General features: G+C 53.2%; 1 protein-coding gene across 4 annotated transcripts in view; it reads right to left on the bottom strand.

Moving 5' to 3' along the window:
• The window catches only part of NAV1 (neuron navigator 1), a 288,785-nt gene that overhangs the window by 181,820 nt on the left and 86,265 nt on the right, over positions 1 to 20,700 (bottom strand). For all 4 annotated transcript variants that reach the window (XM_074936239.1, XM_074936235.1, XM_074936234.1 and 1 more), the window contains exons 2-3: positions 19,309 to 20,126; positions 16,013 to 16,116 (exon numbers count right to left, since the gene is read on the bottom strand). In XM_074936239.1, the coding sequence (XP_074792340.1) occupies positions 16,013 to 16,116; positions 19,309 to 20,108 (904 nt within the window). In that variant the 5' untranslated portion in view covers positions 20,109 to 20,126. The remainder of the gene's footprint in view (positions 1 to 16,012; positions 16,117 to 19,308; positions 20,127 to 20,700) is intronic.

Raw genomic sequence — 20,700 nt, 5'->3', positions numbered from 1 at the left:
CTCCACTTTATCAACATCCTCCTTGAATTGTGGGCACCAGAAACGGACACAGCCTTCCAGCAATGGTCACACCAGTGCCAAATAGGTAAAATAACTTCTCTGCTCCTATTTGAGATTCCTGTGCATCCCAGGGTGGCATTTGCTCTTTTGGTCACAGCATCACACTGGGAGCTCCTGTTCAGCTGATTATCCACCATCACCCCCAAATCTGTTTCCGAGTCACTGCTTCCCAGGGTAGAGTCCCCCATCCTGAAAGTACGGCCTGCGTTCTTTGGTCCTAGAGGTATACATTGACATTTGGCCATAATAAAACATATATTGCTTGTTTGCACCCAATTTACCAAGCGATCCAGATCACTCTGAATCAGTGACCTGTCCTCTTCATTATTTAACACTCCCCCAATTTTTGTGTCATCTGCAAACTTTATAAATAATGATTTTATGTTTTCTTCCATGTCATTGATAAAGATGTTAAATAGCAAAGGGCCAAGAACTGACCCCTGCAGGATCCCACTGGAAACACATCTACTTGATGACGAGTCCCCATTTCCAGTTACAAGTTGAAACCTACCCGTTACCCAGTTTTTAATCCATTTAATGTTATATTGTTCTACCTTTTCAATCAAAATGTTGTGCACTACCAAGTCATAGACCTTACAGAAATCTAAGCATATTACATCAACACTATTACCTTTATCAACCAAACTTGTAATCTCATCAAAAAAGATATCAAGTTAGTTTGACAGGATCTGTTTTTCATAAACTCACGTTGATTTGCATTAATTATATTATCCTCCTTTAGTTCATTATTAATTGAGTCCCACATTAACCACTCCATTATCCTGCCCTGGATCGATGTCAGGCTGACAGAACTACTATTATCCGGGTCATCCCATCTACCCTTTTAAAAATTAGAACACAATTAAATTTCTTTCAGTCTTCTGGAACTTCTCCAGTGCTGCAAGACTTACTGAAAATCAACATTAACTGTCCAATGAGTTCCTCAGCCAACTCTTTTTAAACTCTTGGATGCAAATTATCTGGATCTGCTAATTTTAAAATGTCTGTCTTCAGTAGCTTCTGTTTAACATCCTCCAGAGATACTAGTGGAATGGAAGGAGTGTTATCATCACATGATGAGACCACATTACCTGTTTTTCCCCAAACAGAACAGAAATATTTATTGAACACCCTTTCTGCACTATTATTGATCATTCTACCATTTAGTAATCATTTACCATCTAGTAATGGACCAATAACACTGTCAGGATTCTTTTTGTTCTCAACACTGCTGTCCATAGATTTTGCCTTGTGCCCCCTGGCTTCCCTTATCAATTTTCTACAATTCCTAACTTCTGATTTATATTAATTACTGTCAACTTCACTCTTCTTCCATTTGTTTTATATATAGCTGCCTTCAATTCCCCTCTAAACCAACCAAGTTGTTTTTATTAACTAGCACAGCCTGCTTCCTAGGTTATGGGATTAATCCTATAATTGTGGGCTTTTTTGGGCATCTGGTTTTGAAATGAGTCCCAATGATCATTCACATTCTTCTGGTTATATTCTTCCTTTTAGCTGATTTGACTCATAATTGTTTTCAGCTCTGTGAAATTGTCCCTATTAAAGCACCGGGTGTGTATATATATCTATAGATAGATAGATAAATAGATTACCAGTCTGGACTTTATTCTGCTTGCACATGATAAATGTGATCAAGTCATGATCACTTGTAACTAAGCTACCATTAAAAAGAAAAGGAGGACTTGTGGCACCTTAGAGACTAACAAATTTATTTGAGCATAAGCTTTCATGAGCTACAGCTCACTTCATCGGATGCATGCAGTGGAAAATATAGTGGGGAGATTTATATACACAGAGAACATGAAACAATGGGTGTTACCATACACACTGTAATGAGAGTGATCAGGTAAGGTGAGCTATTACCAGCAGGAGAGCTGGGGGGGGGGGACGGACCCTTTTGTAGTGATAATCAAGGTGGGCCATTTCCAGCAGTTGACAAGAAAGTGTGAGGAACAGTGTGGGGGAGGGGGAATAAACATGGGGGAAAAATAATAAAGACTGGGAGTGGATGGGTCATTACACAAAGTAAAACTATTTCCCCATGTTTATTCCTCCCCACCCCCCATCCCCGTTCGTCACACGTTCTTGTCAACTGCTGGAAATGGCCCACTTGATTATCACTACAAAAGGTTCCCCTCCTCCCCCCACTCTCCTGCTGGTAATAGCTCACCTTACCTGATCACTCTCCTTACAGTGTGTATGGTAACACCCATTGTTTCATGTTCTCTGTGTATATAAATCCTCCCACTGTATTTTCCACTGCATGCATCCGATGAAGTGAGCTGTAGCTCACAAAAGCTGATGCTCAAATAAATGTGTCAGTCTCCAAGGTGCCACAAGTCCTCCTGTTCTTTCTGCGGATACAGACTGACACGGCTGCTCCTCTGAAACTTGAGCTACCATTAACGTTCAGGTCTGTGATGAGCCCCTCTTTATCTGTCAGGACAAGGTCTAAGACAGAATTTCCCCCTATTAGCTGCAACACTTTTTGGTTGACTCTAGGATGAGACTGTCAGATGCCTAGGGGATTTGGATGCCCAATTCCCATTAATTTGGGACGCCCATATCCCTTAATTAGCAGCTTCACACAGCCAGGCACTTTATCTGTATTGATTGTCTGTGGCAGCCGCTGTATCAATGGGCTAGACACAAACTAACAATTAGCTGCTGGGATGGGGTACCCAACCCTGCACCAAGCTGGAGAGGGTGACCAAGCTGCTGTGGCTGACTCAGCCCCTCCCCGCTACACCTGCACTCTCTGTCAGATAATGGAGGGCCAGATCAGTTGTTGGCTGACCCAGAGGAGAACAGACCGCCTATTCTTTGCTCCCTGAATAGGGATAGCCCAGGACTTTTGCAGACTGTCAGAGCCCTGCTGAAGGAGTAGGCCTAACCCAGGACTAGTGCATTTGTTTTGGGACTATTTTTTCGTTGGATAACTAGAAAAGTATGATTGACCCAGGCTGGGCTGCTTGTGATTCCCAGAGTCATAGAATTTAGGACAAAAGGCACCGCCTAAGGGGCTTGCTGAGACTGTTTTAGGGACCCCCCTGCCCAGGGCGCTTGTGGGGAAACTAGTAAAACGCTATGGACCTTTTGCACCCGAGCCAAGCCTGCCCTATGCAGCCATAATTGTCAAAGAATCAGAATAGAAAGCGAAAAGTTGATGCCAAAAATCCAGCACCTGAGCTGTCTCTTCCTCGGCTGACAGCCCCAAATCCAGCTGTGCAGACTTGAATCCCAGAGCAGGGTCTAGCAGGCTCATTTGCATCTCGCTAATCCGGTCCCCCTATAACTCGCACACCCAAAACCCAGCAGCCCCGCCTCATTGCTCAGCACAGCAGTGACGGTCCAGTAGGGTGGTGTCCTTAGCTGGAAAGTTTATTACTTTTGCAAACCGTACTGCAGGATGCTTACTGGCAGAGCATCCAAGAGGAGCATCAGTAGTTCACACCAGGCTAAGGCAAATAAGCCAAGGCCAGTCTGTGAGGCCCGCTTCTTGCTTTCACCATATTTGCATGCTCACCTGCTAATTTGCTACCAATAGGTCTCAAGTCAATCATTTGCAAATGGGCCATCATCACTTTAGCTGATTTTGTACATCTCCCTTTTTGGGGGGGCCCAACCTGAGGCACCCCAAAACTGAGGCTCCCAAAAATCAGAGGCCCGCTTTGAAAATGTGGCTGCATGGGCTGAGTCCATGTCAGACAGGCACCTGTGTCCCCTGACGCCCTGTAATATGAACACTGTCCAGACCAGCTCACCGAAGGGACCTGTCGTGCCTCAAAAACGAGAGGTCTGTAATAGGACTTCCATTGGGACTTAGACTGAGTTCTGTCCCTTTAAAGAACCATTTCAGCTAGAGAAGTTTCAGACGCTCCCTAAATGAACCTCTCCCTTTTCTCGTCTCTCCCTTTCTTTTTATATTCTCTGCACATCCCCGGAGTATCCCACCATCCTCCACGGCAGAGCCAGCTCCTTGCTGCCGTGGCAACAGCCATCCCAGTATTGGTCAATAAAATAACAACCCAGAGAGATCTGGAGCATTTGTAAGACCAATTTGCAAAGGGATTTTTTTTGGGGGGGGGTCTGATTATTCCTCTAAGAAATGAGGTAACTAGATTTCCCTCCCTCTCCCCCCTCCAACCTCTCACTGTATCACTGGCAGCACAGAGCCTGCAAAATACAATGAGCTGGAATAAATGTCTGTGAATGGTTCATTGAAGAATGACTTTGTAAACGTGGAATCAACCATCAGATTGGAAGGGGCCGAAGATGCCAAGCAAATACTGCACACAGTGGCTTGTGCATGGAGGAGATTAATTCACCAGTGATTTTCTCCCAGTGACCCTCAACCCGGATATAACGCTGTACGGGGAGCCCATTGGCTGTGTCTCGCTTGCAACATTAAATTCTCTGCTCTCTCTCTCTGCATCCTTCTAGCAATGGGTCATTCCTGGAGCTCAAAGAAAAACTGAAAGGAGGGGAAGACAGGAGAAACCGAGCGATGCCCAGCGCTTGAGCATGTATAATAGATTGCTGGAATCCAATCAAGTCATTAGAGGAGGAAAGAGACAATGTTGCTGTATTCTTCTTTCCATTTAACAGCAAAGGGGCTGGCAAGGGGAGTTTAATCTTGGCTGCAGCAGGATGTGACTTGCTAAGGGGCTTTACCATCTCCCAGCAAAGCACTGGGATCAGCATAGCCAATGGGATTTAGGCACTGAACCTGCTTAAAGGCTTTTGAAAATCTTTGCCTCTCCAGGCATCTGGATCCCTTTGGAAATGAGTCATTTAGGCACTTCTGAAAATTTGACCCTAAATCTCCTTATTTTGTGGAGGGCCAGAGTGCGGGAGGTGGTGGGTATGAGGTGGGGAGGCTGACGGGACATGGAGATGGTTGGGGATGGCCTACAGGACATCATCACTGGTCTCGCCTGCACTGATTGCCTTTTGAAGATTGTTAAATGGAGCTGCTCGGAAGGGGTGGGAAATGCTGAGTTGTCCAAACTGAACCTTTTCACAGAAATGTCTCCAATTCGATGAAAGTTTCCTCAGATACAGGATGGAATTTCTGGTCAAAGCCAGAGAGAGACCGACCCACCCCAGTATAGCCAAAAGCCCAGCGGTGAGGGCACTCACCAAGACCCAGGTTCAAATCCTGGCAGTGCCAAGTTCAGAGTAGGCACTTGAACCTGGGTCTCCCATGTGAGTGCCCTAACCACTAGGCTAGAGCATCAGTGTCTCTGTAAGCCACTGAATAGATTTAATTATTTATACCAAGTAGAACAGCTTCAAAAGCTTAGTGGTTAGAGAACTTGGCGGACCCAAGTGCAAGCCCCTACTCTGAGTCAGGCAAAGCAGGGGTATAGGTCTCCCATACCCCAGTTGAGCACCCTCACCACTTGGCCATGCTGGAATGGGTTTGTAACCTCCCCCCCTCCCATGCAATGGCCCAGCAACTGTGCTAAATCAGAGCAAGGAGAAGTTTACCTGTGGGGAGAGCTTGTGATGGGAAAGAAACGGCCCCACATCACCCCAGCAAGATAAATCCCCTCCCCCAGCAGGAGCCCCAGGATCTGGGGGGTCTATTTTTCACTCTAAGCACCACAGCTGAGTGCGGTTCTAATGGACATTGCCGAATCCCAGCTCAGAAGGGCTGCTGACGTGCAGAGATCTAAGGGCGTTAGATGCTTGAGCATGGGACTGGAGTGACAGCCCTGGCGAGCCAGGGGTCTGCTGATCCACTGGGGGCAGAGAGCACTGCTGTCAATGTCGGAGCTGCTCCAGCATTGCGAGCCTGTGTCCCTTCGTTCGGTTCCCATGCCACCGCTGCCTCCTGAGCAGGCCCCATGACAAATCTGCGCTCTCAGCCTGAACTCAGAGCTCCGCCAGGCCGGATAGCATTACACCCATGAGGCTGAGGGGCCAGGAGGAGCCGTTCCCAGAAAGAGGCTGTCATTTTCACACGGGCTCGGTGAATTAAACACCCTCCCTAGCACCTGGAGGTGGGCTGCAGCTGGAAGAGAGGGGTTTCTATTTTCCCAGGCAGGCTGAGGGCTGGGAACAGCTGGGCCCTGCTGGCTCTGGGATTTGCCCACAATGGGCTCCCAGCCTCACGTGGCCATAAGGACCGAGAGACAGCAGAAAGGCAGGGACAGGACCAGAGCCCATTGGGCCAGACCCTGCAGAGACACAGCACCTGCCCCAAAGAGCTTACAGTCTAAATGGGCAAGGGAGGTGAAGGGAAGGGGAAACTGAGGCACAGAGAGGCTCTTTAAGCCAACGCCTTAAAAACCCATGCTCTCTCTGTGCAGAAGTAGCTGGATGAAATTCTCTGGCCTGTGCTATACAGGAGGTCAGACTGGATGATCAGAATGGTCCCTTCTGGCCTTGAAAGCCATGATTCTGTCAGGTCCGGCCCTTAAAGGCTCCATGTCCCTTAAAGGCCTCTCACCGCCCCACAAGTGCAGTGGTGAGTCAGTTGTAGTCCTGCCACCAATCTCAGCAATGTCCGTGGGGCAGGACCAGGTGCCCAGATTCTAAAGCACTTTGACTGAGAGGGAGTATCTGGGATTCTTCTGGAGGAGTTGCAGAATTGAGGGCTGGAGGGGGGCAATGGGGACCAATCCTTAACTTTGACATGGGGCTTCCCAGCTGTAGATCATAAAGCGGGGTGTCATGTTACAAATGGGGAAAGTGAGGCTCGCAGAGGGAACTCAGCTTGCTCAAAGTCACAGACCCAGTCAGTGGCAGAGACAGGATCAGAACTCAGGGCACTCCCAGTCCTTGAAGAAATCAGACTGGAGACCCAGGCTAAGCTGATGACCTGTTAGAAGTCTATGCCTTGCCACACAACTCCCTTAGTTACTTTAGCCCCATTGCCTGATCGGCTGGATGTTGGTGACCTAATCATTGTGGGCAGGGGAGGATCCCCCGAGCCAAGCAGCCATTTCTGGAACAGAGGGTCAGACGGGCGAGGGCAGGAAAGTGGCACATAATACACCAGAAGTGAATGGCCAGGTAGATGTGGGTTTTCCAGAGGCAGAACCACATGCCAGGCACCTCAAAGGCACCCATGTGACCCAAGGGGATGTGTTCATTCTGGGTGTCCCCGTGACTGAGCTGCAGCGGATGGGAATTGTTACAGCATAGAGCAAAAGAGTGGTAACAGCTCAAGACTTTAGCTCTAGGGGTCTCTGGTTCAGTCCCTGGGGTGGTGGCCGTCACATGTATTCAAGGCCCTCCAACCTTGGTCGGACTAAGGAAGTGACGGAGCTGAGCGAACACGTCCTAGCTCACAGCTGGTCAGTCACCCAGCAACAGTAAGGAGTGAGGCAGGGATGGGGCGGGCCAGGTGCTTCACGTGGAACAAGCTTCCCACAGCTTGGCGATTGCAGAGACTCGCAGCAGAGAGAAGCCACAGAACCAGGAGGGAACCAGAGTCACAAACAGCCCAGCTGCTCCTTGATGAGGGAGCAGCAACTTTAGCAGTGCCGGGGTTTTCCTTAAAGTGCACCCCCTGCTGGCAGGCACCATGCCCGTAGGTGCTTGGCCATTTAAGTCCCAAGGTTATGGCTTCTGCTCCCTGATTGGCTGAGCAACACTTTTTTAAACAGGAGAATAACAAATGCTGACGAGCACAGAGTGGGGGCCCTTGGGGCCACGGGGAGGGGCACCCAAACAGCAGTCGGCTCTTCGACATGCAGCCAAACAAAACCCACCTTGCACAGCTGTTTGCGAACAGCAAAGAGGGAAGGGGCACGGCCCTGTCTGCACTGAACAGCTGATTAGAACTTGAATGCCCAGTTGTGCACATGGGCTTTGCAGGATTTGACCAGCTCTATTGGTGAGTAATAAGATACCACAAATCCATGGCAATCCGACACCTTGTCATTCTCTCTCACAAATCCACACCCCCTGATTCTTGCATTCCCTCCCAGGCCTTACTAGGCTAAGCCCCAGGGAAGTCAGTGAGAGTTTGACCTGGATGACAGCCTCAGGATTTGCCCCTAGAGCCAGACATGGGGCATGAGCTTCTTAGGGCCAGCTTAGGGGAAACGTACCCATATGCAAACAAGAGTGATTCTCTGTATTTAATCTCCACTGCAGCGGTGTCTGGGCTGCATCCACTGAGCCGATCACTATCCCCCATTCGCTTCATGGCCATGCAGGCAAATTAGGGCAGAATCCCCTAATGGGGCTGTAATCCTCTTACACTGTGTGAGCTGGCCCCTCTTTCTCTAGGCTCTGATGTGGATTCACGTGCTTGGCCCAGCTGTGGCTAATTCCGGCACTGAATGGCACCTGCTTTCCAGGAGTTCCCTTCACTGCTGCTCCTCGGCCCATTCTGCATGCTAGCAGGACTGGACATTCCTTAACCCCACCAGCCTGGCCGTTCACCCCACCCATGCTGGCTTGGCTATAGGCTAGTGTATGTGCATGGTGTGGTGGGGAGGGATAGAGCACACAGCACTCCAGTGCTCTGCGTCAGCCCAGTGCTCTCTGGGGCAGCCAGCAGAATTTAGAGCAGCCCTTAGGTTGCTCTAGTTTCTGTTCTTGTTGCTGGCCAGCTTAGAGCTACTTTCCCTCCCATCATTCTCCTCATCTGAGAATCCAACCTTCAGCGTCCAGGGATGGAAGAAACCTGTCTCCAAGTGACCAGCTACTGGGCAGGTGCTGTGTAGCCCGGCAGGGGAATGCCCGTGCTTGCAATGACCTGGCTGGCCAAGCCGCCACTGGGGGCTCAGTTGTTAGCCAGGGATTGAAGAGATGTTGTGGGGCCCTAGCCTGAATCTTGGCACGCTCATGGCAGGGTATATGGCTCTTCCCTACTGCAATAGGGAAGAGCACAAGCTCTCCTCTGACTACCAAGGGGATGTCTACAGTGCAGCTGGTCCCAGCGCGGGCAGGCAGACGCGCGGGCCCCGCTCCAGCGAGCGCACTCAAAGTAGCCGTGCGGCCATCGCAGCGCGGGTGGTGGCACAGGCTCGTTGCCCGAGTGGCGAGGATGATGATGGAGTCTCACGTCTCTCACGCATCAGACCAGTGCGAGAACCGCCAGCGCGGTTACACGCAGGCCAGGCCTGTTCACCCACCACCATCGCAGGCTGCGCTTTCCTGGCTTTGCACGGTTCACTTTCTTCACACCAAGCGGTAAGGCGCCTTGCTTCAAAGCGGGCCAGGGCCACGGGACAAATCTGCCGCCACCTTGCTGCGTTGTGGGCTGGCGCTTCCCAGTCGCTCGGGTGAACCTGAGAGGCTTTCAAGTTTGACTTCAGCGTGTCTCTATATTGTACATAGGGGCCACCCTGAGAATGGTTGCCTTGCTTTAGCTGGCCACAAGGTGTGGCCTTGCCTATTCTCCAGTCGTCCATATGAATGAGATGCCCAGAGCAACCCAGCTAGCTTGAGCACACCCGACACCAGCTTTTCCTCCTGGTGTTAAGCACTCAGAGCTCTGGGCTACTGAAGCAGATCAGTGCAACGCTAGAGCCCGCTTGCCAGAACCCCCACTGCCTAGTGCTATCTCTGACCCGGCTCCTCTCCAAATGCTTCCTTTGGGGTTTCCAGAACTGAAACGGCCAGCCTGACCCTCACCCACTCTTCTCCCTGCTCCCAGCACATGCTGAGCCCAAGGACCTCACAGAGATTTACAGAGGGATCAGTATCACGGGCTCCCATGTGACAGCTGGGGAAACTGAGGCAGGAAGAGGGAAAGCGGTTTGCTCAAGGTCACACGTTGAATCAGTTGGGGAGTCAGGAGCAGAGCCCTGCTCTCTGCCTGCCAAGGAGCAGCACCTGCCCAGCTTTGCTTGGAGCTGCAGAGTTCTCCTCTGAAACACCGTGGACCATCTTTCCAAGAGGGGTAAGGTTCAGCCGATCCCATTGTCCCTCGTTGCATTGGAGCTGGAAGCAGGGTTATGGGACTGACTGGACACTGTCCAACCCATCCAGCTGATAACCAGGGGGCAAGCTCAGTGTAAGAGCCCGATCCTGGCAGCTGCACAGCACCCTCCTCTCCAGGCATGCAGGAGTGAAATCAGGAAGGCCAAATCGCACTTGGAGTTGCAGCTAGCAAGAGATGTTAAGAGTAACAAGAAGGGTTTCTTCAGGTATTTAGCAACAAGAAGAAAGTCAAGGGAAGTGTGGGCCCCTTACTGAATGGGGGAGGCAACCTAGTGACAGAGGATGTGGAAAAAGCTAATGTACTCAATGCTTTTTTTGCCTCTGTCTTCACGAACAAGGACAGCTCCCAGACTGCTGCGCTGGGCAGCACAGCATGGGGAGGAGGTGACTAGCCCTCTGTGGAGAAAGAAGTGGTTCGGGACTATTTAGAAAAGCTGGACGAGCACAAGTCCATGGGGCCGGATGTGCTGCATCCGAGAGTGCTAAAGGAGTTGGCGGATGTGATTGCAGAGCCATTGGCCGTTATCTTTGAAAACTCATGGCAATCGGGGGAGGTCCCGGACGACTGGAAAAAGGGTAATGTCGTGCCCATCTTTAAAAAAGGGAAGAAGGAGGATCCTGGGAACTACAGGCCAGTCAGCCTCACCTCAGTCCCTGGAAAAATCATGGAGCAGGTCCTCAAGGAATCAATTCTGAAGCACTTAGAGGAGAGGAAAGTGATCAGGAACAGTCAGAATGGATTCACCAAGGGCAAGTCATGCCTGACTAATCTAGTTGCCTTCTATGATGAGATAACTGGCTCTGTGGATGAGGGGAAAGCGGTGGACGTGTTGTTCCTTGCAAAGTTTTTGATACGGTCTCCCACAGTATTCTTGCCAGCAAGTTAAAGAAGTATGGGCTGGATGAATGGACTATAAGGTGGATAGAAAGCTGGCTATATCGTCGGGCTCAACGGGTAGTGATCAATGGCTCCATGTCTAGTTGGCAACTGGTATCAAGCGGACTGCCCCAAGAGTTGGTCCTGGGGCTGGTTTTGTTCAATATCTTCATTAATGATCTGGAGGATGGTGTGGATTGCACCCTCAGCAAGTTTGCAGATGACACTAAACTGGGAGGAGAGGTAGATACACTGGAGGGTAGGGATAGGATACAGGGGGCCCTAGACAAATTAGAGGATTGGGCCAAAAGAAATCTGATGAGGTTCAACAAGGACAAGTGCAGAGTCCTGCACTTAGGACAGAAGAATCCCATGCACCGCTACAGACTAGGGACCGAATGGCTCGGCAGCAGTTCTGCAGAAAAGGACCTTGGGGTTACAGTGGACGAGAAGCTGGATATGAGTCAGCAGTGTGCCCTTGTTGCCAAGAAGGCTAACGGCACTTGGGCTGTATAAGTAGGGGCATTGCCAGCAGATTGAGGGATGTGATCATTCCCCTCTATTCGGCACTGGTGAGGCCTCATCTGGAGTACTGTGTCCAGTTTTGGGCCCCCCACTACAAGAAGGATGTGGAAAAATTGGAAAGCGTCCAGTGGAGGGCAACAAAAATGATTAGGGGACTGGAACACATGACTTATGAGGAGAGGCTGAGGGAACTGGGATTGTTTAGTCTGCGTAAGAGAAGAATGAGGGGGGATTTGATAGCTGCTTTCAACTACCTGAAAGGGGGTTCCAAAGAGGATGGATCTAGACTGTTCTCAGTGGTAGCAGATGACAGAACGAGGAGTAATGGTCTCAAGTTGCAGTGAGGGAGGTTTAGGTTGGATATTAGAAGGGTGGTGAAGCACTGGAATGGGTTACCTAGGGAGGTGGTGGAATCTCCTTCCTTTGAGGTTTTTAAGGTCAGACTTGACAAAGCCCTGGCTGGGATGATTTAGTTGGGGTTGGTCCTGCTTTGAGCAGGGGGTTGGACTAGATGATCTCCTGAAATCCCTTCCAACCCTGATATTCTATGATTCTATGATTGGCATCGTTGGATGTGGAGGCCATTCAGCACCTTGCAGGAGTCTCTTGGAACCAAGCACAGTCAGGGCTGCTGAAACATTAACCCCCCACTCCCCTTCATTCCTGGGGCTGGGGCATCCCAAGGCAGCATCTCCAGGAAATCAGCCACACCTGGGGAGAGAGGCTGGAGCCATGCTAGTGGGAGGTACCTTGTTAACAGAGCCAGTCTCAGGGAGCAGGGTGAGTTTGGGCACAAACCCAGAGTAGGCGGATTCTGTCCGAAGGCCCCATTCACAGTCCCTTTAGCCAAAGAGCCACACTCCTTACCAGGCTCCTAGAGAGACAGAAGGAGTTTCCCAGAACTGATGGTATAATGGAGCCCAGTTCCTATCATGAAAGCAAACAAGGTCACAGATCGATGCCTCCACCCTGTACATTTCTATGAGGAGGCCACTTCAGTCAGGTAACCCTGCCGGATAGCTGGGAAGACCAGTATACTAAGATCTAGGAGGACAGACAGGAAGAGAACGGCAGACAGACAAAGACGATACTAACAGCTAGCAGGACAGGCAGACAGACAGACAGATATGTAGCCAAGGAGCTAGGAAAATAGAGAGATAAGGGAGTGAGGTAATACGTTTTATTGGACCAACTTCCCTTGGTGAAAGAGATGAGTTTCCAAGTTTACACAGAGCTCGGTGTGACTCGAAAGTGTCTCTTTCACCGACAGAAGTTGGTCCAATAAAACTTATTACCTCACCCACCTCGTCTCTCTAATATCCTGGGCCCAACATAGCTCCAGCAACACTGCAAACAACAGAAGAGCACAGACAAAGTATGCTGAGCGGCGGGTGGGTGGGTGGATGGATGGATATTCTCAGCGGACCTTTGGTAGAAATATCATGGCTATTTAACACGTTGGGTGGATAACACTGCAGAGTGCTGGATGCTACTGCTCTGCTCTGGGCACATTTACAAGATTCAGCCAGGCATTATAAATGTCAGCACCATTGTCCATTGTGCGTGCAGGGTCACAGTGCCAAGCGCTCACCTCCTGCAACCAGGCCCTCATTTTTAGACTCCCTCAATGCCCGTTTAGGCACCCAGCTAAAGGCCAGAATCAAACCCTGTGGAGTTACTCTTGATTTACACCTGATTGGCTAGATTTTCACCAGCACTCAAAAAAGCTGGCCACTTCTTTCTGTGCCCGACTGGGAGTAGAGTCTATCGAATATCTGCTCCATAATAACCTGCCTCTCCCTGCATTGGCTGCTTATAGCTGCCCACCAATGCACGCCTCCAAAGCTCCATGCCTAGCCACTCCTTCCCCATGTGCCTCAGGAAAATGAAGCACCTTCCAGCACATCTGGATGGCTTGCAAAAGAGGACGTGAGGGGCAGAGTTAAGGGGCTCTCACAAACAGCCTGCCAGCTTCCCCTTTCTGTTTAAATCAAGAGGGATTCCAGGTTGAGGGCCTCTTCTGCTTGCACTGCAGCTGCAGTGCTAGGAGGAGACGGGGTTTCAGATACTGCGGGCTTTATACTACCCCACACATACTCCTGCAAGGTTGGTCTTGTTTGTTCCTTCTCTTGGTACTGTCTAAATCCTGCATTGTGAGCTCCCTGGGGCAGCGGCTGCCTGTGTACTATTTGTCTGTATAGTGCTCTGCACCATGGTGCCTCAGTTGGGGTCCTTAGAAATAATAAATAATAGAAATTATTAATTAGAAATAATAATATCAGGGCCTCTTTCTAACATCACTATCCCGCTCTCACCCCAGTGTCACTCCTCAGCTGAGCAGTGGGCAGTGTTCTGGGGCCCCACAGGTCAGCTTCCCAGTAGAGGAGAGATCAGTGATGCAGAGTCTGAGTATCTCCTAAGTGTGTCTTGCTTTATTCACACAAACACCAGTCCTGGAACAGAGGGGGTCAAACAGCATGGAGAGCAATCCCTTCTTCCAGGAATCTCAGCCCAGCAATAATGACCAGTTCCCAAGGAGCCTCACGAATTGACTCCAAACAGAGTCCATGACAGAGAAAAAGTTTCCTGCCACTCACGTAGCTCCCTGTACGCAGAACCTTGACCAACCTAAAAGTAATAACACTAGCATTTCTTCCAACACTAAAAACTTACTCGCACATTCAGAAAAATTACTTGGAGGATATGTGTAATAGTGCCACCTCTGCTAATGCCTGCCATAGTCCCATATTCTGCAAAAGGGTAAACAGAGGCACAGAGAGGAGCTGTGACTTGTTCAAGGTCACACAATGGTCAGTGACAGAGCTGGGATTAGAAGTCCTGCAGTTTCCAGCCATGAGTTCAGTCCCCTACATCACATGGCTTCTGAGATCAGACCAGTGGGGGAGCCCAACTCAGAAGCATGACTCTGATTTCTGATTAGATTCTCCCAAGGGATGGGTACCCAGAGATAAAAGCATGCTTATATTCAGGGCCCAAACCTGGGTCGGGGGCAGCATCTCCTCAATTCCTATTCCCTCCTTCTGGGAGATAAGGCCGCTCCACCCTAATGTTCAAACACTCTACGCCAGCAGGGTTGGACCTTTCCACCCCAAATGGTTCAGGTCAGGGCAGGGCCCCAGGGTTCTGATCCTTTTCTGAACATGCCCAAACCCCTTTGGTCTTGAGATCGGGCCACACATCTGACGAGTTCAGGTTTACCCAGAAATCCAGCACTGCCGGCTCAAATGGGCTGGCAAGCGAGCAGTCATTTCACAGCTGTCACTGGCTGAAACCCAGAAGCCTTGAGCCCCTGCACCATTATTGAAAAAATGAACCAAACTCTCCTGTTCAGACTGGGTGGGGTCCAAGTCTGGGGCAGATTTCAACCAGTGCAAACCATCTTTCCTGCCCCCACGATCAAAGGGCGTGGTAAATACGCCGCCTGGCCTGGGGTGGCTGGGCAGACCTCCTCCCCACCGACAAACGGTCTGGCAGCCACCTCAGGCCGCGTGGTGGTAACTCAGGGCGGGAGTGAAATGGACGTGAGCGAAAGACAGAGGAGGTAGCTAGCTCTGGAGGGGCTGATCAGTTCCCTGACTATGAGTGGAACTGATGTGACGCACTGGAATTGCAGGGCCAGATTCCTGTCCGGCTTTACACCGGAGTAAATCCAGCGGCACTGTGGGGAGCGCAGAGGGGCACAGACCAGCAGCAATCACAGGAGCCTTTCCCCGGTATGAGACAGAAGCAGGAAGCATGGCTCTAGGTGACGTTCCAACTCCCACTGAGGCCAGCACAAGTTTTGTCATTGACAGCTATGGCGGCAGGGTCAGACCTAGCTTGCACGTCTTCCCCCAGCCGCTAGCAGGTGCTGAAGAGGCAAGGGACATGGATATGGCCCTGTAGAGCGCCTACTGGTGCGAACGCTCCCTGCCCCTGGCATTCAGGACCGGACTGTCCCTTCCCCAGCACCGTGGGCATTGGTCATACCAGCTACCCTGCTGGCTTGGCAGCGTTTTACATTCATTCTGCACTGGTGGAGGATCAGGCCCTGGAGCCTGGCTGCAGCCCATCCTGGTCACAAAGGCCCAGCAGGGCTCCCTGCAGCCTCTCCCCCCGTGGCAGACCTAGACCCCAGGCCCCTGTAGAAACCCCACTGACATCTGGACCGGGTCAGAAAAACCACTTAGCACAACCGGTGTGAGTACATCAGCTCTGCTGTAGCATCCCCAGGCAACGACGAGCGCTCCCCAGCACGGCCTGCTGCCAGAGCTCCTTGAGTGCCCCAGCAGACCCGGCACACAGCCGCAGGGAATGGCGCGCTGATGGCCTGCCTCCTTTTGAGCTAATTACCCGGTGTCTCTCATTACGCCGCAAGAGCAGACCAGCCGCATCCCGCTGTCCCTGGCCACCGAGTGCAGCAATCTCAGTGTTCAACCAGGCCTTGCCGAGGGCCAGATTCGGCCGAGCCAGCTATTGGTCAGTCCGTTACCCTAAAATACAGCTGCTGGCTCCTTCCTTCCCAGCCTCCTCGCCCGGTGACGGAGCCGTTTGCTCAGGTCCCACGTGCTGCCCCCGACCCCAGTCCCCAGAGGAGTGAATCCTAGCTTGACTCACCCAAGCCTGGGAAGCCCAGCTCAGGCCCGTCTGCAGGGCTGGTCGGTTCCTCACACACGCGCTCCTCCTGGGAGAATTCACTCTTCTCCCTGTCTCCCTGCAGCCTGGAGACGGAGAAAGGAGTTAGGGTCAGTGCATGTGTGACCCCCAGTGAATGTGTTACAGGTCCCCCTCTCCACAGGGGATGTGAGTCTGTTACAGCCCTCAAGCAGGACGTCTGGGCTGTTTAGCTCAAGCTGTGACAGCTGCTGCTTTTAGCTCTGGAGATCCCTGGTTCAAGGTGTTGGCCAAGAGGTCTACTGTCATGCATGCATGAAAAGCAGGGCCCTGGAGATGCAGCGTAGTCCCTTGGGGTAGGGGTTCGTTCCCCAGCCATTTGGGGACTGAAACCTCGTTGGGCTGCCGGGCAGCAGACTCAACCAGCCCCACTTCCAGTAGCAGTGACAGGGGAAGCCAGAAGATCCGGGCCCCACAGCCGGAGGGGACCATGACAGAAAGGGTGAGTCAAGGAGGCAGCAGAGGGCACAGCTGGTTGCCAGGCTGCCTCTCCTGGCTGGGAGGGATAGCTCAGAGGTTTGAGCATTGGCCTGCTAAACCCAGGGTTGTGAGTTCAATCCTTGAGGGGGCTATTTAGGGATCTGGGGCAAAAATTGGGGGATTGGTCCTGCTTTGAGCAGGGGGTTGGACTAGATGACCTCCTGAGGTCCTTCCAACCCTGATATTCTATGATTCTATGATCTGATGCCAGCAGGGAGCCCATCTGGCCCTCCTCATGGCCTTTGGATTTGAAAATGGGCCTGGGACTCACTAAGGATTCATAGAATCCTAGAAGATCAGGGTTGGAAGGGACCTCAGGAGGTATTTAGTCCAACCCCAACTAAATCATCCCAGCCAGGGCTTTGTCAAGCCTGACCTTAGAAACCTCTAAGGAAGGAGATTCCACCACCTCCCTAGAGAACCCATCCCAGTGGTTTGGGGGTGTTTAAACACGTATCGGATCCTCGTTCCTTCCGTGAGGTCAGTGATGTGATGCTTATGAGTCTAAAGAGATCAGGGCTTGGGTCTGGTGCTTCTCTTACTGAGACCAGTGTAACTGCCACTAGCTCCACAGGGGTTACTCCTGATTTACACCAGAGTGAGTGAGAGAGGAATCAAACCCTGTGGAGTTACTCCTGATTTACACCCGGTTGGATGGGTAGATCACACAGGGCTCAGGGGTTTGCTCCAAGTTGCTCCACACTTCCTACCCCAGTGTCTTGTTCAGCCACTCAGCCCGGGCAGGCTTTTCCCAGGGGAATTCTCTGTTCCACAGGGGATCGCTGTGTTCCCAGACAGCTGTCCATGGCACCACCCTGGGGCCTCGCCCCCCAGCTTGACTCGGCAGTGGCAGGGAGCCCTCTCCCCTCCCAGTGCTGCACTCTTGCTTTCCCCACACAGAGCCCCCAGCTTGCGTGGAAGCTGGTGGAGCCCTGGGAGTTCACACCGTTTGGAGATGCCTGCTGCGGTTCACAGCCCTCGGAGCCATTGGCTCAGGCTCCCTGCAGACTCTGGCATTGCTGCCAGGGTCACAGGCAGGCCACATTATCAACCTTTTCTCTGCATCCACAGAGGCTAGACACATCAGCATGGGCCTCCGGTGCTTAGGGGCTAGGTCTGACTGCACCGGCTAAGGGGGCAGGGAGTATCGAATGGGGAGCTGAAACGATGTGGGCCGCTGGGAAGAGTGGGAAGGATCCAGCTGTTTAACCGCACAGGACAGACCCAGCCGCAAAGACTCATGCGAGCTCCTCTGATGCTGCCCGGCTGGACGCTGCCCCCCTCCCCACCCCCAGGAGCCTGTGGGACTGTCCCTCGCGTGCAGCTGTTATGGGATAGAGTTCGGTGCATGGCTCCTGCGAGCGTGGCTGGGATCGACACCATGGTGGGGGGTGGGGGAGGGATGCTTCCGGGAGCACAGCTCTCTCCCCTCCAGCAGGGCAGGACAGAGCTCCCCCTGCTTTCAGACCTGCTCCCCCCTGCTTTCAACCACCAAGACTTGAGGCACGATTGTGGCAGGCAGAGCATGAGAATGACAGGGGTGACCAGCAGGAGCAGCCCCCCAGGGCCCCTCACTGTCCGTGCCCAGCCCAACCCCCCCACGACTGTACATGCCCAACCCCCACCCTGCCCACTCACTGTGTGCACCCAACCCCCACCCCACCTCCAATCCCCACCACGACTCTGGGCCCCCCTAGGGTTGCCAACCCTCCTGGATTGGTCGGGAGTCTCCCGGAATGGTCCTCGATCTCCCGGTGGCTACAGAAGCCAACCTGGGAGATTTTAGGTCCCTAAACGTCTGGTTGGCAGCACAACGGGGCTAAGGCAGGCTCCCTGTCTGCCCTGGCTCTGCGCAGCTCCTGGAAGTGGTCGGCACGTCTGTCTAGCTCCTAGGCACAGGGACAGCCAGGGAGCCTCTGCGTGCCATCCCTGCCCTGGGCACTGACTCCACAGCTCCCATTGGCCAGGAACTTCGACCAATGGGAGTTGCAGAGGCGGTGCCTGCAGGCAGGGGCAGGGTGCAGAGCCGCCTGGCCGCCCCTGAGCCTAGGAGCCGGACATGCCGGTTGCTTTCAGGAGTCGCCTGAGGTAAGCGCTGCCCGGCTGGAGCCCGCACCCCTCACCCCCTCCTGCACCCTAGCCCCCTGCCCCAGCCCTGAGCCCCCTCCCACATCCAAACTGCCTCCCAGAGCCCGCACCCGCTCCCGCACTCCAACCCCCTGCCCCAGCCCTGAGCCCCCTCCCACAACCAAACTCCCTCCCAGATCCCGCACCCCCTCCCACACCCCAACCCTCTGCCTCAACCTGGTAAAAGTGAGTGAGGGTGGGGGATAGCGAGTGACAGATGGAGAGGGGATGGAGTGAGGGGGTGGGGCCTCAGGCAAGGGGCGTGGCAGGGCAGAGCAAGGATGTTTGGGTTTGTGCAATTAGATAGTTAGCAACCCCACCCCCCCCTCTGCATTTGCCCAACCCCTCACCCTGTTTGCCTGCCCCCCACAACCGCTCACTGAGTGTGCCCAGCCCCCACCCCGTGCACGGACTAAGCCCCACATTCCTCATGTTGATCTCTGAAAGCCACCCCCCGAGCTTCATGGTGTTAGCCTACCCTACCCCCGCAAATGCTCCCAGTGCCAATGAGGGGCATGGGAAGATGGCCCCGTGGTTTGTGTGGGGTGGGAAGAGTCAGGGGAGGGGAAGATGAGATGCCCCTGCCCGCAGAGGAGCCCCGTGCCCCGCACACTGTTGGGCAGGGAACTCACCGGTAGTGGAAGGGTGCCACGGTGGCAGTGACCGGGTGACTTTGCTGCGGGACTGAGGAGAAGCTGATGGCCGGCTCCTTATTCTGCATGGGGCTGCTGGTGCCCAGTGAGATCCCCGGGGACTTGTCCTCACCCCTGGCTGCCTTGGGCACCCCGCTGCCTTTCCAGAGGGCTTCCGACACCCACTGGCCTTTCACCGGGCAGCTCTGGGGCCTCTTGGCACTGGATCCTTCTGGGACGCCGGGCAGCCCAGACTCACTGCACAGGCTGAAGCGAGACGGGCTCTTCCCCTGCAGGTGAGGGGTCTTGGCCAGCTCGGCAGCGCCACTCGGCTTCCCTGAGCCCTTCTTGGTGCCGTGGCTGCTGTAGGCCTCTCCAGGCTTCGGACTCTCCTTCTCTCTCTCTGTCCCTTGAATCAGAGCCTTCTTCGGAGCCCCCGTCGCTCGAGGTGTCGCCTTTGGCCCCCCCCGGGGGCTGCTGCATGGAGTCCTAGCGCTCTGGCTGAGCCCAGACTCCACCCCGTCGGCCCTTTTGCACTCCGATGCCTCTGCTGTCTCCGGCCCAGGCCCGGCCTCCACGGGGGCTTTAGAAAGGCTCTTGGGCCTGGAGCCTTTGGCTGCTGGACTGCCAATGCAGCCTGGAGCCTTCCCCGGCCGTGGTGATGCCGCCCGCTGGGAAGGGGGGGCCCCCAGGCTGCTCTGCCTCGGGGGCAGCTTGCTCTGGGACATAGTGCGGGGCACTGGGATAGCAGACGCATAATGGCTCCGGCCAGTCACGTTCACGTTGGCCGTCCCATTCATCGTCAGAGGGTCTGCGGGCTGGTGAGGGAAGAGAAAAGCAGAGCAGATTAAGCCTGGGCTTGGGGGCAAATGGGGGAGATGCTCCTAGACGGGGTGCAAGAGGGGCCCCTCAGGCAGCGTGGTGCTCAGACTAAGGGGAGCAGAGGAACTGCTGGGGTTTGGACTAATGAGGAGACCCGTGACCCTGCCCATTGGCAACAGGATCCTTTCCTTGGCCTCAGGATCCCTTAAAGATCTGCATAATATCTTATGGCTACCCCTCTCCAGCCCACCCTGCTGGAGGGGATGGGGTCCCTGTCAGCCCCAGCCATTTACCCCGGATCCTTTACCCTGGGACTGTATTTTTGGAGCTCTGCTTGGACCTTGGGGAACTGACTGCAGAATCAAGGCAACGGAGAGGCTGTAGTGTCTGCCTGGCTGTAGCCCGGAGAGAGCATGATCACAGACAGGGCACTGCTCCTTGGGGACCCTGAGCTGGCCCAGCCGAGGGGAGCTGGCTCAGGGGCCCTGCTTCTCTCATGAGCACAGGGGTGTCCTCCGACACACAGGACCCTGCAGTCAACTTGCCAGGACCCCCAGTGCTGCCCTCTGG

Source organism: Natator depressus, chromosome 21, assembly GCF_965152275.1.
Source record: "Natator depressus isolate rNatDep1 chromosome 21, rNatDep2.hap1, whole genome shotgun sequence".
NCBI classification, from domain to species: domain Eukaryota; kingdom Metazoa; phylum Chordata; order Testudines; family Cheloniidae; genus Natator; species Natator depressus.
The sequence above is the reverse complement of the archived record's forward strand: the minus strand, read 5'-3'. Positions and strand labels throughout refer to the sequence as shown.